General features: G+C 47.4%; 1 protein-coding gene across 1 annotated transcript in view; it reads right to left on the bottom strand.

The window, feature by feature from the left end:
* Positions 1 to 17,930, bottom strand: part of ift74 (intraflagellar transport 74) — a 61,445-nt gene that overhangs the window by 4,256 nt on the left and 39,259 nt on the right. The window contains exons 9-16 of the mRNA XM_079871723.1: positions 16,194 to 16,332; positions 14,974 to 15,036; positions 13,926 to 14,069; positions 13,801 to 13,841; positions 13,516 to 13,595; positions 11,466 to 11,519; positions 11,280 to 11,377; positions 1,647 to 1,773 (exon numbers count right to left, since the gene is read on the bottom strand). Of these exons, the coding sequence (XP_079727849.1) occupies positions 1,647 to 1,773; positions 11,280 to 11,377; positions 11,466 to 11,519; positions 13,516 to 13,595; positions 13,801 to 13,841; positions 13,926 to 14,069; positions 14,974 to 15,036; positions 16,194 to 16,332 (746 nt within the window). The remainder of the gene's footprint in view (positions 1 to 1,646; positions 1,774 to 11,279; positions 11,378 to 11,465; positions 11,520 to 13,515; positions 13,596 to 13,800; positions 13,842 to 13,925; positions 14,070 to 14,973; positions 15,037 to 16,193; positions 16,333 to 17,930) is intronic.

Below are 17,930 nucleotides of genomic sequence, written 5' to 3'. Positions count from 1 at the left end.
TAATGTGGCTTGACGGAGATGCTCACAGTGAATCCTCATCCTGAACAACTACCAGAGGAGAAAGAGCGTCACTACTGATCCACAGCTCAGGCAAGTACGAGTCCACATACTCATGGAAATTAATCACGATGATTTATTTATTTGTGAATTTTATTTAAAAAAATTGTGATTTGTGAATCTCAATCTATTTATTTAAAGGGCACCTATGATGTCCCTTTTTACAAGATGTAATATTGGTCTTGGGTGTCCCCAGAATGTATTTGTGAAGTTTCAGCACAAAATACCCCACAGTTAATTTATTATAACCATCTGAAAATGTCATTTTTGGGGCCTGTTTTAAAAAGAGCTGTTTTGGTGTGTACCACCTTAAATGTAAATGAGCTGCATATCCCCGCCCTGCTGGACCCAGATGATGAAGAGACTCCGGCAGAAGAAACACGAATGAGAATGGACCAAGACGTCTCGGAATGGTTATTTGATACATTTATGTACTTACAAAGTTTTAATCGCGTCCCCTTTGCAATTATGGATGTGCAACACACACACACACACACGCACACGAATTGTGATAATGTTCGCGCAATTTTTTGAAACTACACACACACAAATACTGTGATAACGTTTGCTAAGTACAAACGATTTTCTTTTTTTTTCTTAAGTACAAACAAGATTATATATATGCCAGGGGTGCTGTTGCGTCATGTTGACATTACTCGTACAGGTGCTTATGTGGCAAATGCGAGAAGACGGCTACAGAACCAGAAAACATATAAGCTGCAGGGAGATAGACGTTTATATACTGTCTATGGAGATAGAGCAGACCTTAATTTATTTACATTTGTAATTGCTGCAAAAAATGATACGTGACATAAAACTGTCTGACGTTGTTTGTTGAGACATCCTATGATGACAATAAATAGCTTTAGACGCATTTGTTGTTGAACTGGCTGACATCGATTGAAATGACTATTTGCTCAAAAATCATAAAATACTCTTCCTTCTTCTGGAGGTGACGTTGGATCGCGAACAGTAGGCAACGATCCACACTTGAGGATCAACTTTGACCCTCGTTCACTAAACAGTCAGTCAGAAAATGATTCTCGCAAACATAAACGTATTTAGGAAGTTTAAGTGGCGCCTTTTCTTCATAAATAAAATCCATCCGCTGCGTTTTCAGTGGCTCTGATGTCAGTGAAGACTACTATATCCATTCTTACATCCCACAACAGAACACCTAATGTTACTCTTCTTAGGAGACATTACCGGCTGTCGCTGAAACAATGGAGGATGGTGTACAGATCACTGAGGGCGGGGTCTATGCCAAAACCAGACTGTCAATCAAACACGTCGGTGGGGCTTAGCGCTTTTCTACGTCACAGTGAGAGCAATCTGAGAACAGGGCGTTCTGAGACAGTGCTTATGATTTATTGAGGTTGTAAAAAAACACTGGGTGGATTTTTATCATTCTAGGGCGGTTTTGCTCACACACTGCCAACACACATTTATGTTCAAACACCATGTAAAAGTGAATTTTGCATAATAGGTGCCCTTTAACTCCAGACTGATGACATAACCTGCATTACTCACATTTATATATATATATATCTCCAGGCACATACACACACAGCAGTGAGAGAACAACTAACCCGAGGAAAGGCCTCTGGCGGTGCTGTGAGACTTCTGCATCTCCGTCTCTTTAAAGCTCAGATCGTCCTGCATGGACCGAAGCTCCTGCGCTGTGACGGCCGACAGCTGATGCAGACGACTGATGTTCTGGGAAACAACACACACTCCTGGCATGACTCAACTCAGGCATGTTACAGAGGGAGAAACGAGAGGTGTGTGTGTGTGTTGTGAGAGAGGTGAGTGTGTGTGTTTCGTGAGAGAGGTGAGTGTGTGTGTGTGTGTGTGTGTGTGTGTGTGTGTGTGTCGTGAGAGTGGTGAGAGGTGTGTGTGTGTGTGTGTGTGTGTGTGTGTGTTGTGAGAGAAGTGAGTGTGTGTCGTGAGAGAGGTGAGAGTGTGTGTGTTGTGAGAGAGGTGAGTGTGTGTGTGTGTGTGTGTGTGTGTCGTGAGAGTGGTGAGAGGTGTGTGTGTGTGTGTGTGTGTGTGTGTGTGTGTTGTGAGAGAGGTGAGTGTGTGTGTTTCGTGAGAGAGGTGAGTGTGTGTGTGTGTGTGTGTGTGTGTCGTGAGAGTGGTGAGAGGTGTGTGTGTGTGTGTGTGTGTGTGTGTTGTGAGAGAAGTGAGTGTGTGTCGTGAGAGAGGTGAGAGTGTGTGTGTTGTGAGAGAGGTGAGTGTGTGTGTGTCGTGAGAGAGGTGAGTGTGTGTGTGTCGTGAGAGAGGTGAGTGTGTGTGTGTCATGAGAGAGGTGAGTGTGTGTGTTCCGTGAGAGAGGTGAGAGTGTGTGTGTTGTGAGAGAGGTGAGTGTGTGTGTGTCATGAGAGAGGTGAGTGTGTGTGTTTCGTGAGAGTGGTGAGAGTGTGTGTGTCGTGAGAGGTGTATGTGTGTGTCGTGAGAGAGGTGAGTGTATGTGTGTGTCGTGAGAGAGGTGAGTGTGTGTGTCGTGAGAGGTGTGTGTGTGTGTCGTGAGAGAGGTGTGTGTGTGTGTGTCGTGAGAGAGGTGAGTGTGTGTGTGTGTGTGTGTCGTGAGAGAGGTGAGTGTGTGTGTGTGTGTCGTGAGAGGTGTGTGTGTCGTGAAAGAGGTGAGTGTGTGTGTGTCTTGAGAGAGGTGAGTGTGTGTGTGTGTCGTGAGAGGTGTGTGTGTGTGTCGTGAGAGAGTTGTGTGTGTGTCGTGAGAGAGGTGAGAGTGTGTGTGTTGTGAGAGAGGTGAGTGTGTGTGTGTCATGAGAGTGGTGAGTGTGTGTGTGTCATGAGAGAGGTGAGTGTGTGTGTTTCGTGAGAGTGGTGAGTGTGTGTGTGTGTGTGTGTCGTGAGAGAGGTGAGTGTGTGTGTGTGTGTGTGTCGTGAGAGGTGTGTGTGTCGTGAAAGAGGTGAGTGTGTGTGTGTCTTGAGAGAGGTGAGTGTGTGTGTGTGTCGTGAGAGGTGTATGTGTGTGTCGTGAGAGAGGTGAGTGTGTGTGTGTCGTGAGAGAGGTGAGTGTGTGTGTGTCGTGAGAGAGGTGAGTGTGTGTGTGTCGTGAGAGAGGTGAGTGTGTGTGTCGTGAGAGGTGTGTGTGTGTGTCGTGAGAGAGGTGTGTGTGTGTGTGTCGTGAGAGAGGTGAGTGTGTGTGTGTGTGTGTGTCGTGAGAGAGGTGAGTGTGTGTGTGTGTGTGTGTCGTGAGAGGTGTGTGTGTCGTGAAAGAGGTGAGTGTGTGTGTGTCTTGAGAGAGGTGAGTGTGTGTGTGTGTCGTGAGAGGTGTGTGTGTGTGTCGTGAGAGAGTTGTGTGTGTGTCGTGAGAGGTGTGTGTGTGTGTCGTGAGAGAGGTGTGTGTGTGTCGTGAGAGAGGTGAGAGTGTGTGTGTTGTGAGAGAGGTGAGTGTGTGTGTGTGTGTGTGTCGTGAGAGGTGTGTGTGTCGTGAAAGAGGTGAGTGTGTGTGTGTCTTGAGAGAGGTGAGTGTGTGTGTGTGTCGTGAGAGGTGTGTGTGTGTGTCGTGAGAGAGTTGTGTGTGTGTCGTGAGAGGTGTGTGTGTGTGTCGTGAGAGAGTTGTGTGTGTGTCGTGAGAGAGGTGAGAGTGTGTGTGTTGTGAGAGAGGTGAGTGTGTGTGTGTCATGAGAGAGGTGAGTGTGTGTGTTTCGTGAGAGTGGTGAGAGTGTGTGTGTCGTGAGAGAGGTGTGTGTGTGTGTCGTGAGAGAGTTGTGTGTGTGTGTCGTGAGAGAGGTGAGTGTGTGTGTCGTGAGAGAGGTGAGTGTGTGTGTGTTGTGAGAGAGGTGAGTGTGTGTGTGTCATGAGAGTGGTGAGTGTGTGTGTGTCATGAGAGAGGTGAGTGTATGTGTGTGTCGTGAGAGAGGTGAGTGTGTGTGTCGTGAGAGGTGTGTGTGTGTGTCGTGAGAGAGGTGTGTGTGTGTGTGTCGTGAGAGAGGTGAGTGTGTGTGTGTGTGTGTGTCGTGAGAGAGGTGAGTGTGTGTGTGTGTGTGTGTCGTGAGAGGTGTGTGTGTCGTGAAAGAGGTGAGTGTGTGTGTGTCTTGAGAGAGGTGAGTGTGTGTGTGTGTCGTGAGAGGTGTGTGTGTGTGTGTCGTGAGAGGTGTGTGTGTGTGTCGTGAGAGAGGTGTGTGTGTGTGTGTCGTGAGAGAGGTGAGTGTGTGTGTGTGTGTGTGTCGTGAGAGGTGTGTGTGTCGTGAAAGAGGTGAGTGTGTGTGTGTCTTGAGAGAGGTGAGTGTGTGTGTGTGTCGTGAGAGGTGTGTGTGTGTGTCGTGAGAGAGTTGTGTGTGTGTCGTGAGAGGTGTGTGTGTGTGTCGTGAGAGAGGTGTGTGTGTCGTGAGAGAGGTGAGAGTGTGTGTGTTGTGAGAGAGGTGAGTGTGTGTGTGTGTGTGTGTCGTGAGAGAGGTGAGTGTGTGTGTGTGTGTGTGTCGTGAGAGGTGTGTGTGTCGTGAAAGAGGTGAGTGTGTGTGTGTGTCGTGAGAGAGGTGTGTGTGTGTGTGTCGTGAGAGAGGTGAGTGTGTGTGTGTGTGTGTGTCGTGAGAGAGGTGAGTGTGTGTGTGTGTGTGTGTCGTGAGAGGTGTGTGTGTCGTGAAAGAGGTGAGTGTGTGTGTGTCTTGAGAGAGGTGAGTGTGTGTGTGTGTCGTGAGAGGTGTGTGTGTGTGTCGTGAGAGAGTTGTGTGTGTGTCGTGAGAGGTGTGTGTGTGTGTCGTGAGAGTTGTGTGTGTGTCGTGAGAGAGGTGAGAGTGTGTGTGTTGTGAGAGAGGTGAGTGTGTGTGTGTCATGAGAGAGGTGAGTGTGTGTGTTGTGAGAGAGGTGAGTGTGTGTGTGTCATGAGAGAGGTGAGTGTGTGTGTGTCATGAGAGAGGTGAGTGTGTGTGTTGTGAGAGAGGTGAGTGTGTGTGTGTCATGAGAGAGGTGAGTGTGTGTGTCGTGAGAGTGGTGAGTGTGTGTGTTGTGAGAGAGGTGAGTGTGTGTGTGTCATGAGAGAGGTGAGTGTGTGTGTGTCATGAGAGAGGTGAGTGTATGTGTGTGTCGTGAGAGAGGTGAGTGTGTGTGTCGTGAGAGGTGTGTGTGTGTGTCGTGAGAGAGGTGTGTGTGTGTGTGTCGTGAGAGAGGTGAGTGTGTGTGTGTGTGTGTGTCGTGAGAGAGGTGAGTGTGTGTGTGTGTGTGTGTCGTGAGAGGTGTGTGTGTCGTGAAAGAGGTGAGTGTGTGTGTGTCTTGAGAGAGGTGAGTGTGTGTGTGTGTCGTGAGAGGTGTGTGTGTGTGTGTCGTGAGAGGTGTGTGTGTGTGTCGTGAGAGAGGTGTGTGTGTGTGTGTGTTGTGAGAGTGGTGAGTGTGTGTGTGTCATGAGAGTGGTGAGTGTGTGTGTGTCATGAGAGAGGTGAGTGTATGTGTGTGTCGTGAGAGAGGTGAGTGTGTGTGTCGTGAGAGGTGTGTGTGTGTGTCGTGAGAGAGGTGTGTGTGTGTGTGTCGTGAGAGAGGTGAGTGTGTGTGTGTGTGTGTGTCGTGAGAGAGGTGAGTGTGTGTGTGTGTGTGTGTCGTGAGAGGTGTGTGTGTCGTGAAAGAGGTGAGTGTGTGTGTGTCTTGAGAGAGGTGAGTGTGTGTGTGTGTCGTGAGAGGTGTGTGTGTGTGTGTCGTGAGAGGTGTGTGTGTGTGTCGTGAGAGAGGTGTGTGTGTGTGTGTCGTGAGAGAGGTGAGTGTGTGTGTGTGTGTGTGTCGTGAGAGAGGTGAGTGTGTGTGTGTGTGTGTGTCGTGAGAGGTGTGTGTGTCGTGAAAGAGGTGAGTGTGTGTGTGTGTGTCGTGAGAGGTGTGTGTGTCGTGAAAGAGGTGAGTGTGTGTGTGTCTTGAGAGAGGTGAGTGTGTGTGTGTGTCGTGAGAGGTGTGTGTGTGTGTCGTGAGAGAGTTGTGTGTGTGTCGTGAGAGGTGTGTGTGTGTGTCGTGAGAGAGGTGTGTGTGTCGTGAGAGAGGTGTGTATGTGTGTGTCGTGAGAGGTGTGTGTGTGTGTCGTGAGAGAGGTGTGTGTGTCGTGAGAGAGGTGAGTGTATGTGTGTGTCGTGAGAGTGGTGAGTGTGTGTCGTGAGAGAGTTGTGTGTGTGTCGTGAGAGGTGTGTGTGTGTGTCGTGAGAGAGGTGTGTGTGTCGTGAGAGAGGTGTGTATGTGTGTGTCGTGAGAGGTGTGTGTGTGTGTCGTGAGAGAGGTGTGTGTGTCGTGAGAGAGGTGAGTGTATGTGTGTGTCGTGAGAGAGGTGAGTGTGTGTCGTGAGAGAGTTGTGTGTGTGTCGTGAGAGAGGTGTGTGTGTCGTGAGAGAGGTGAGTGTGTGTCGTGAGAGGTGTGTGTGTGTGTCGTGAGAGAGGTGTGTGTGTCGTGAGAGGTGTGTATGTGTGTGTCGTGAGAGAGGTGAGTGTATGTGTGTGTCGTGAGAGAGGTGAGTGTGTGTGTCGTGAGAGGTGAGTGTGTGTGTGTGTCGTGAGAGAGGTGAGTGTATGTGTGTGTCGTGAGAGAGGTGTGTGTGTGTGTCGTGAGAGAGGTGTGTGTGTTCCGTGAGAGACGTGAGAGTGTGTGTGTTGTGAGAGAGGTGTGTATGTGTGTGTCGTGAGAGGTGTGTGTGTGTGTTGTGAGAGAGGTGAGTGTGTGTGTCATGAGAGAGGTGAGTGTGTGTGTGTCATGAGAGAGGTGAGTGTGTGTGTGTCGTGAGAGGTGTGTGTATGTGTGTGTCGTGAGAGAGGTGAGTGTATGTGTGTGTCGTGAGAGAGGTGTGTGTGTGTGTCGTGAGAGAGGTGTGTGTGTTCCGTGAGAGACGTGAGAGTGTGTGTGTTGTGAGAGAGGTGAGTGTGTGTGTGTCATGAGAGAGGTGAGTGTGTGTGTTTCGTGAGAGTGGTGAGTGTGTGTGTGTCATGAGAGAGGTGAGTGTGTGTGTGTCATGAGAGAGGTGAGTGTGTGTGTGTCATGAGAGAGGTGAGTGTGTGTGTGTCGTGAGAGGTGTGTGTATGTGTGTGTCGTGAGAGAGGTGAGTGTGTGTGTGTCATGAGAGAGGTGAGTGTGTGTGTCGTGAGAGGTGAGTGTATGTGTGTGTCGTGAGAGAGGTGTGTGTGTGTCGTGAGAGAGGTGTGTGTGTCATGAGAGAGGTGAGTGTGTGTGTGTCATGAGAGAGGTGAGTGTGTGTGTGTCATGAGAGTGGTGAGTGTATGTGTGTGTCGTGAGAGAGGTGAGTGTGTGTGTCGTGAGAGGTGAGTGTATGTGTGTGTCGTGAGAGAGGTGAGTGTATGTGTGTGTCGTGAGAGAGGTGTGTGTGTGTGTCGTGAGAGAGGTGTGTGTGTTCCGTGAGAGACGTGAGAGTGTGTGTGTTGTGAGAGAGGTGAGTGTGTGTGTGTCATGAGAGAGGTGAGTGTGTGTGTTTCGTGAGAGTGGTGAGTGTGTGTGTGTCATGAGAGAGGTGAGTGTGTGTGTGTCATGAGAGAGGTGAGTGTGTGTGTGTCATGAGAGAGGTGAGTGTGTGTGTGTCGTGAGAGGTGTGTGTATGTGTGTGTCGTGAGAGAGGTGAGTGTGTGTGTGTCATGAGAGAGGTGAGTGTGTGTGTCGTGAGAGGTGAGTGTATGTGTGTGTCGTGAGAGAGGTGAGTGTGTGTGTGTGTCGTGAGAGGTGTGTGTGTGTGTGTCGTGAGAGGTGTGTGTGTGTGTCGTGAGAGAGGTGTGTGTGTGTGTGTGTTGTGAGAGTGGTGAGTGTGTGTGTGTCATGAGAGTGGTGAGTGTGTGTGTGTCATGAGAGAGGTGAGTGTATGTGTGTGTCGTGAGAGAGGTGAGTGTGTGTGTCGTGAGAGGTGTGTGTGTGTGTCGTGAGAGAGGTGTGTGTGTGTGTGTCGTGAGAGAGGTGAGTGTGTGTGTGTGTGTGTGTCGTGAGAGAGGTGAGTGTGTGTGTGTGTGTGTGTCGTGAGAGGTGTGTGTGTCGTGAAAGAGGTGAGTGTGTGTGTGTCTTGAGAGAGGTGAGTGTGTGTGTGTGTCGTGAGAGGTGTGTGTGTGTGTGTCGTGAGAGGTGTGTGTGTGTGTCGTGAGAGAGGTGTGTGTGTGTGTGTCGTGAGAGAGGTGAGTGTGTGTGTGTGTGTGTGTCGTGAGAGAGGTGAGTGTGTGTGTGTGTGTGTGTCGTGAGAGGTGTGTGTGTCGTGAAAGAGGTGAGTGTGTGTGTGTCTTGAGAGAGGTGAGTGTGTGTGTGTGTCGTGAGAGGTGTGTGTGTGTGTCGTGAGAGAGTTGTGTGTGTGTCGTGAGAGGTGTGTGTGTGTGTCGTGAGAGAGGTGTGTGTGTCGTGAGAGAGGTGTGTATGTGTGTGTCGTGAGAGGTGTGTGTGTGTGTCGTGAGAGAGGTGTGTGTGTCGTGAGAGAGGTGAGTGTATGTGTGTGTCGTGAGAGTGGTGAGTGTGTGTCGTGAGAGAGTTGTGTGTGTGTCGTGAGAGGTGTGTGTGTGTGTCGTGAGAGAGTTGTGTGTGTGTCGTGAGAGGTGTGTGTGTGTGTCGTGAGAGAGGTGTGTGTGTCGTGAGAGGTGTGTGTGTGTGTCGTGAGAGAGGTGTGTGTGTCGTGAGAGAGGTGAGTGTATGTGTGTGTCGTGAGAGAGGTGAGTGTGTGTCGTGAGAGAGTTGTGTGTGTGTCGTGAGAGAGGTGTGTGTGTCGTGAGAGAGGTGAGTGTGTGTGTGTGTCGTGAGAGAGGTGAGTGTGTGTCGTGAGAGAGTTGTGTGTGTGTCGTGAGAGGTGTGTGTGTGTGTCGTGAGAGGTGTATGTGTGTGTCGTGAGAGGTGTATGTGTGTGTCGTGAGAGGTGTGTGTGTGTGTCGTGAGAGAGTTGTGTGTGTGTCGTGAGAGGTGTGTGTGTGTGTCGTGAGAGAGGTGTGTGTGTCGTGAGAGGTGTGTATGTGTGTGTCGTGAGAGAGGTGAGTGTATGTGTGTGTCGTGAGAGAGGTGAGTGTGTGTGTCGTGAGAGGTGAGTGTGTGTGTGTGTCGTGAGAGAGGTGAGTGTATGTGTGTGTCGTGAGAGAGGTGTGTGTGTGTGTCGTGAGAGAGGTGTGTGTGTTCCGTGAGAGACGTGAGAGTGTGTGTGTTGTGAGAGAGGTGAGTGTGTGTGTGTCATGAGAGAGGTGAGTGTGTGTGTTTCGTGAGAGTGGTGAGTGTGTGTGTGTCATGAGAGAGGTGAGTGTGTGTGTGTCATGAGAGAGGTGAGTGTGTGTGTTTCGTGAGAGTGGTGAGTGTGTGTGTGTCATGAGAGAGGTGAGTGTGTGTGTGTCATGAGAGAGGTGAGTGTGTGTGTGTCATGAGAGAGGTGAGTGTGTGTGTCGTGAGAGGTGAGTGTATGTGTGTGTCGTGAGAGAGGTGAGTGTATGTGTGTGTCGTGAGAGAGGTGTGTGTGTGTGTCGTGAGAGAGGTGTGTGTGTTCCGTGAGAGACGTGAGAGTGTGTGTGTTGTGAGAGAGGTGAGTGTGTGTGTGTCATGAGAGAGGTGAGTGTGTGTGTTTCGTGAGAGTGGTGAGTGTGTGTGTGTCATGAGAGAGGTGAGTGTGTGTGTGTCATGAGAGAGGTGAGTGTGTGTGTGTCATGAGAGAGGTGAGTGTGTGTGTGTCGTGAGAGGTGTGTGTATGTGTGTGTCGTGAGAGAGGTGAGTGTGTGTGTCGTGAGAGGTGTGTGTGTGTGTCGTGAGAGAGGTGTGTGTGTGTGTGTGTCGTGAGAGAGGTGAGTGTGTGTGTCGTGAGAGGTGTGTGTGTGTGTCGTGAGAGAGGTGTGTGTGTGTGTGTCGTGAGAGAGGTGAGTGTGTGTGTGTGTGTGTGTCGTGAGAGAGGTGAGTGTGTGTGTGTGTGTCGTGAGAGGTGTGTGTGTCGTGAAAGAGGTGAGTGTGTGTGTGTCTTGAGAGAGGTGAGTGTGTGTGTGTGTCGTGAGAGGTGTGTGTGTGTGTGTCGTGAGAGAGTTGTGTGTGTGTCGTGAGAGGTGTGTGTGTGTGTCGTGAGAGAGGTGTGTGTGTCGTGAGAGAGTTGTGTGTGTGTGTCATGAGAGAGGTGTGTGTGTGTGTCGTGAGAGAGGTGTGTGTGTGTGTGTGTGTCGTGAGAGAGATGTGTGTGTGTGTGTCATGAGAGAGGGGTGTGTGTGTGTGTGTCGTGAGAGGTGTGTGTGTGTGTGTGTGTCGTGAGAGAGGTGTGTGTGTCGTGAGAGAGTTGTGTGTGTGTGTCATGAGAGAGGTGTGTGTGTGTGTCGTGAGAGAGTTGTGTGTGTGTGTGTCGTGAGAGGTGTGTGTGTGTGTGTGTGTGTGTGTGTGTGTGTGTCGTGAAAGAGGTGTGTGTGTCGTGAGAGAGTTGTGTGTGTGTGTCATGAGAGAGGTGTGTGTGTGTGTCGTGAGAGAGTTGTGTGTGTGTGTGTCGTGAGAGGTGTGTGTGTGTGTGTGTGTGTCGTGAGAGAGTGTGTGTGTGTGTGTGTGTGTCGTGAGAGAGGTGTGTGTGTGTGTCGTGAGAGAGGTGTGTGTGTGTGTCGTGAGAGAGGTGTGTGTGTGTCGTGAGAGAGATGTGTGTGTGTGTGTCATGAGAGAGGGGTGTGTGTGTGTGTCGTGAGAGGTGTGTGTGTGTCGTGAGAGAGTTGTGTGTGTGTGTCATGAGAGAGGTGTGTGTGTGTGTGTGTGTGTCATGAGAGAGGTGTGTGTGTGTGTGTGTGTGTGTCGTGAGAGGTGTGTGTTTCGTGAAAGGTGTGTGTGTGTGTGTGTTGTGAGAGGTGTGTGTGTGTGTGTGTGTGTGTGTGTGTGTGTGTGTGTGTGTGTGTGTGTGTACCCTGCTGGAGTGCTCCAGTAAAGCCACGACACTGCTCTGAGAGTCTCTGATCACAGAGGAGTGTGTGTCAGATGTGTGTGTGTGTGTGTGTGTGTGTGTGTGTGTGTGTGTGTTGTGAGAGGTGTGTGTGTGTGTGTGTGTGTGTGTGTGTGTTGTGAGAGGTGTGTGTGTGTGTGTGTTGTGAGAGGTGTGTGTGTGTGTGTGTGTGTGTGTGTGTGTGTGTGTGTGTGTGTGTGTGTGTGTGTGTGTGTTGTGAGAGGTGTGTGTGTGTGTGTGTGTGTCATGAGAGAGGTGTGTGTGTGTGTGTGTGTGTGTCGTGAGAGGTGTGTGTTTCGTGAGAGGTGTGTGTGTGTTGTGAGAGGTGTGTGTGTGTGTGTGTGTGTGTGTGTGTGTGTGTGTGTGTGTGTGTGTGTGTGTGTACCCTGCTGGAGTGCTCCAGTAAAGCCACGACACTGCTCTGAGAGTCTCTGATCAGCTGCTGCTCCTGATGTTTATTCTCCTCAAACGTGTTCAAATATGCTGTGGAAACACACAAGCTCATCATCTAATGATCAACACGAGTGTGTGTAACCCTAACATGCAGCATCAGTGTGTGTGTGAGACTCACCGTCGATCTCCTCTTCTCTCTTCTGCAGCTCCTTGTACTTCTGAGTTCGTTCCCCTGTGCCGACAGTAAAACGTGTGTTCAGACTCCAGACTCAGTTTATTATAGTTGGTGCATTAAAGCCTTAAAATCAATTTCCCTTCATGTTTTGAACTAAAAAAAGCTTGATGTACTATAAAAACTGCTGTAACTGAGAATTCTAACAGTCCAAATAAACCAGAGCAACTGAAAATAATGCAGGACACCACACACACATTTACACCAATGAAGCCTATTCGGTGTTCAGAAACGTGGTCTGCACGTCATTCTGAGACAGTATTATTATTATTATTATTATTATTACTAAACACCAAAGGCTCAGTTTGTGAACTAACTATAATATCTGGAGATTTCTATGAGCAACAGTGCTGTTGTCCTGAATATCAGAAACATGCTTGTTGTGAAATAGGTTTACAATGAACAATATTTAACTGAAATGCTTTACATACAGTGGGGAGAGCAAGTATTTGATACACTGCCGATTTTGCAGGTTTTCCCACTTACAAAGCATGTAGAAGTCTGTAATGTTTATCATAGGTACTCTTCAACTGTGAGTGACGGAATCAAAAACAAAAATCCAGAAAATCACATTGTATGATTTTTAAATAATTAATTTGCATTTTATTGCATGACATAAATATTTTAATCACCAGTAAGAATTCCGGCTCTCACAGACCTGTTAGCTTTTCTTTAAGAGCCCTCCTGTTCTCCACTCATTACCTGTATTAACTGCACCTGTTTGAACTCGTTACCTGTATAAAAGACACCTGTCCACACACTCAATCAAACAGACTCTAACCTCTCCACAATGGCCAAGACCAGAGAGCTGTGTAAGGACATCAGGGATAAAACTGTAGCCCTGCTCAAGGCTGGGATGGGCTACAGGACAATAGGCAAGCAGCTTGGTGAGAAGGAAACAACTGTTGGCGCAATTATTAGAAAATGGAAGAAGTTCAAGATGGTCAATCTCCCTCGGTCTGGGGCACCATGCAAGATCTCACCTCGTGGGGCATCAATGATCATGAGGAAGGTGAGGGATCAGCCCAGAACTACACGGCAGGACCTGGTCATGACCTGAAGAGAGCTGGACCACAGTCTCAAAGAAAACCATTAGTAACACACTACGCCGTCATGGATTAAAATCCTGCAGCGCACGCAAGATCCCCCTGCTCAAGCCAGCGCATGTCCAGGCCCGTCTGAAGTTTGCCAATGACCATCTGGATGATCCAGAGGAGGAATGGGAGAAGGTCATGTGGTCTGATGAGACAGAAATAGAGCTTTTTGGTCTAAACTCCACTCGCCGTGTTTGGAGGAAGAAGAAGGATGAGTACAACCCCAAGAACACCATCCCAACCGTGAAGCATGGAGGTGGAAACATCATTCTTTGGGGATGCTCTTCTGCAAAGGGGACAGGACGACTGCACCGTATTGAGGGAGGATGGATGGGGCCATGTATCGCCAGATCTCGGCCAACAACCTCCTTCCCTCAGTTAGAGCATTGAAGATGGGTCGTGGCTGGGTCTTCCAGCATGACAACGACCCGAAACCTGAAGGATCTGGAGAAGGTCTGTATGGAGGAGTGGGCCAGAATCCTGCAGTGTGTGCAAACCTGGTCAAGAACTGCAGGAAACGTATGATCTCTGTAATTGCAAACAAAGGTTTCTGTACCAGAGTTCTGCTTTTATGATGTATCAAATATTTATGTCATGCAATAAAATGCAAATTAATTATTTAAAAATCATACAATGTGATTTTCTGGATTTTTGTTTTTGATTCCGTCACTCACAGTTGAAGAGTACCTATGATAAACATTACAGACTTCTACATGCTTTGTAAGTGGGAAAACCTGCAAAATCGGCAGTGTATCAAATACTTGCTCTCCCCACTGTACATTAAAAACTGATCAAGTCAAGTCTTCTACTATTTTCCCCATTCCTTTCTCTCTAAATCAACAGTCTATGATCATCACAAACTGAATGCATTTTCATATTTAGGATCATTCTATATAAATCACCTTGATGTTCCTCCATGTCAGCATCTAGTTGCCGCATCTCTTCGGTGAGATTGCTAATTTTCTCACGTACCTCTGACAGTCTACATAAAAACAGCATATTCATTTCAGTCTTTTTTATGTACTGATCATAAGACACACTGTGTATAAGTAAATACAATATTTGCATACAACACCATAATGACTGAAGCATGCATTTGTGGATCTACAAACCAACCGAGAGTGTGTACTCAAGTGAACATTCAAGCTTGACCAAAACAAACATGCATATGGTTTATGAATACATACTGCCGTTCCATGCTGGCTATTTCCTGGTTGTTTTCTTTCACCTAAAACCAGCAAAAGAACAGTCATGTTCATGTCCGTTGAAATCTTTTAATGTACTAAATGTAATGAAATATAATAGCTGAGACCTGTTTAAAGAGGCGTTCCCTCTCCTCTTGTGGAGAGCCCATGTTCCGGTCTTCAGTCAGCAGGGCGTCTCTGCGGTTCTCCAGATCCAGGAGCTTCTCGTGAAGCACGACTGCCTCCTGTTTGGCCTGAGAGTGAACCAGATCCTGCAAACACAGAGAGAGAGTGAACCAGATCCTGCAAACACAGAGAGAGAGTGAACCAGATCCTGCAAACACAGAGAGAGAGAGAGTGAACCAGATCCTGCAAACACAGAGAGAGAGTGAACCAGATCCTGCAAACACAGAGAGAGAGTGAACCAGATCCTGCAAACACAGAGAGAGAGTGAACCAGATCCTGCAAACACAGAGAGAGAGTGAACCAGATCCTGCAAACACAGAGAGAGAGTGAACCAGATCCTGCAAACACAGAGAGAGAGTGAACCAGATCCTGCAAACACAGAGAGAGAGAGTGAACCAGATCCTGCAAACACAGAGAGAGAGTGAACCAGATCCTGCAAACACAGAGAGAGAGTGAACCAGATCCTGCAAACACAGAGAGAGAGTGAACCAGATCCTGCAAACACAGAGAGAGAGAGTGAACCAGATCCTGCAAACACAGAGAGAGAGTGAACCAGATCCTGCAAACACAGAGAGAGAGTGAACCAGATCCTGCAAACACAGAGAGAGAGAGTGAACCAGATCCTGCAAACACAGAGAGAGAGAGAGTGAGAGAGAGAGAGAGAGAGAGAGAGAGAGAGAGAGAGAGAGAGAGAGAGAGAGAGAGAGAGAGAGAGAGAGAGTGAACCAGATCCTGCAAACACAGAGAGAGACTGAACCAGATCCTGCAAACACAGAGGAATGTTTGTAGCAGCACCAATTTAAAATCTGAAACACAGTGAGCAAATTAGACAGTCCATTCCCCTTCATTAACGCTCCACAAGTGAGCTAATTTTATATGAATAATGTAAAAGGACTTGACAACAGCACTAAAGAAAGTCTACTGCCACTCTGTCAGAGGTGTGTGTGTGTGTGTGTGTGTGTGTGTGTGTGTGTGTGTGTGTCCACTCACCGCCTCAAACGTCTCCTTCCTGCTCATCAGAGCATCCAGTTCCTCCTGATGGGAGTTCAGCTCCTGGACGAGATCAAAGTCACGACACATCCGTCATGTCAGTGAACGGTGAACTTCAAATCACCCTCATAAATCATTTGCAGACTTTAATTTAAAGTGTGGAGTCGGCAGTGAAGCTTACTGAAGCTCTTTCCCCACTAAACTACACTTCATGTAGACATGCTTCACTTATTTTTGTTTTCAGTGTTTACATCTATTTGGCAAACACTATATGGCATTCAAGCTATATGTTATTTTTCCAGTTCTTGAGTTGCCTGAGAATCAAACCCATGACATTGGCGTTGCAAGCGCAGGGCTCTACACTATCCTGTCATCAGGAGCACTTGTGTAAAAAAGTGAGGAGCACTTTCTGATACATTAGAGGCGATTTTTGCCCCTTTAAATTCATTTCTAGTGGCATTTTTACCATTATAAGAGCAAGTTTTTCAAATTTTGTTTAGTTTGTTTTTTATAAATTTTTCGTGCCATTTTGCCCCAATCCCCCGTTAATGTCCCACCTTGCTTATGATAATCCAAATGTAGTATTTCCAGTTAATTTGGCTGCAAAGAAACATCCGCATTATGAGAGGGTCTGGTGAGTGCAATGGTCTTTAAAGTGTTTGCTCCTGCTCTGCTGACTGAAGCAGTGTTTGACTGAAGGCATGGAAGATGCCGTACGATCGCAGTACGAAACGCAACTGCTGCTTTTTGGGAGTTGTACTTTTTATTCCGAATGTATTACGGGCCAGTTCACACAGAAGGCATTTTTCCATTCCACTGCGCTACTCTTCCATTATTTTTGCCTGATACGCTCTAGACGGACGTGCATGACCGTCGCGCTCGCGTGTTCTGCAGCGCCTCACGCATGACACAGCGTTATAAAAACACAGCGCTCAGCGCGTCTCTAGACCGTGCGCTTTTTTCTGTTCCGCTGCCCAGCGTCTCGGGTTTCTAACAGCAGGAACGCGTTCTGTGTGAACCAGCCCTCACACATGTATTCATGAGAACCGATCGGGTCACTCGCACCAGTGTTATTTTGGGTCGCAGTGAAGAGCCCTGTAGCGCCACCCTGCTGTCCTCTGTATACTCTACATGATAGATCAGGCTTGTTACTGTGATCCTGCTGATGAAGTCATTACACTGACTGGTATGGTGGTGTTCTGTGGTGGAGTAACCCTGACCTGCAGCAGCTCTTCATTGCTGGCCTTCATCTCAGTGTACTTGGCCTGTTTCTCAGCACTCATCTTCTTGACGATGTCTTGGGCCGCCTGTTTCTCCTGGACTATATTATCCTCCACAGCGCGGATCAGATCCTCTTTCCTGACAGAGAGAAAGTTAAAGTTATTACTATACATCATAATCATACATCCTCATTCCACTGAATCAGTCAGCAGCTTTTAACATAACTGAAGGCAAATCAGCTTTATTTCTACAGCACTTTATACAATACTGATCCTGATCTGAACTTTGACCTGTAATGCTGCCTGAATCATAATCATTCACTGTTGGTTCTTCAGTCCAGAGGAGAACTGAGCGACTGAGTCTGGTTTCTCACAAGGGTTTTCCTCTATTCTGTCACTGATGTCTGTGTTCGCGCTGCTGTCGCCTCTGGCTTCATTAGTTGTGGACATTTAATATTCAACAGTATTATTGATCTGACTGCACTGACGCTGCTGTACGAGCTGATGATGACATCACTCTTTCCTCCTGAACTGCTTTATAGATGAAATTAACTAATTTAATCTTTACAACAGAACTGAATCAACACTGAACTGACTTCAGTTCGAAATCCATTATTTTCCTGTTTTCACGGTAAAGCTGCTTTGAACCAATCAGTATTGTAAAAAGCGCTATATAAATAAAGGTGACTTGACAGAGAGAAGCGCGAGAACTCTGAATTGATTCCTCTTTCGCATCTCCTTGCATTTGGATGGTTTGGATTGGATACCAGTCTCGGAGAGTATTCTCGTAAACATAGTTCGCTTTGTCTCAAGAGAAAGGAAAGAAGAAAAGGATGTATATCGATATTTGATCCGTGCATTTGGTCTTAAAGTGACGGCAGCCTTTAAATACCTGCTGGTGTCATTAATGTTAATCAAACTACAAAAACTCAGCTTTAACAAAGATTAATCTTTATTAAATTTATACAGTGAACATAGTGTTATTTTACATTTAATTATTACATTTAAGCACCTGAAATGAATCTTATTTGGAACTTTGTATTTATTAATGCTTGTAATTTGGGTATTTGTTCTTATTTTTTACTGACTGTTCACTTGCCTTTAATGATGTTTGAACTTAATTAGTTAGGCTAGTAGTTTTCGCTGTGGTATCGGACTGTTTAAAGTGAGGATTAAGTGAGGAAAAGTAATGGAAAGCAAAGTTACTAATTTTTAATCGTTGTTATTTAAATAATCTTAATGATAATTCTAAAGGATCCAGTATGAATTAAAGAGAACATTTCTGGTTTGTGTTAATGATAGGGCTTTGGTAGATGTTAATGACACTGCTTTAAAGAGCTGTGGTGCTGTGATGGAATTAAACATGACAAAACTGAAACGTCTCGGTTACGTATGTAACCCTCGTTCCCTGAGGAACGGTTACGTCAGTGACTGACGAAATGGAGGTTTCGCTTAGAAGCCTATCTCCTTCGAGTTCTTACAAAACGAGCCAATGGCAAAACAATGCCATGGGTCTGCGGAATTTGCATAGCGCAACTCCGCCCCATCGCGTGGGTATAAAAGGAGCAGCGCGGCAATCTCGCATTATGTTATGCTGAGAAGCCGAGACTGAACTCCCGGCTGTTCCACTGGTACCCTCCTCAGGGAACGAGGGTTACATACGTAACTGAGATGTTCCCTTTCGTTCAGTCACTCTGAGTTACGTCAGTGACTGACGAAATGGGGGTCCCAATTCAA

This window comes from Squalius cephalus (assembly GCF_949319135.1).
Source record: "Squalius cephalus genome assembly, chromosome: 5".
In the NCBI taxonomy this organism is placed as follows: Eukaryota; Metazoa; Chordata; class Actinopteri; order Cypriniformes; family Leuciscidae; genus Squalius; species Squalius cephalus.
This window is presented reverse-complemented; position numbering and strand designations above follow the sequence as displayed.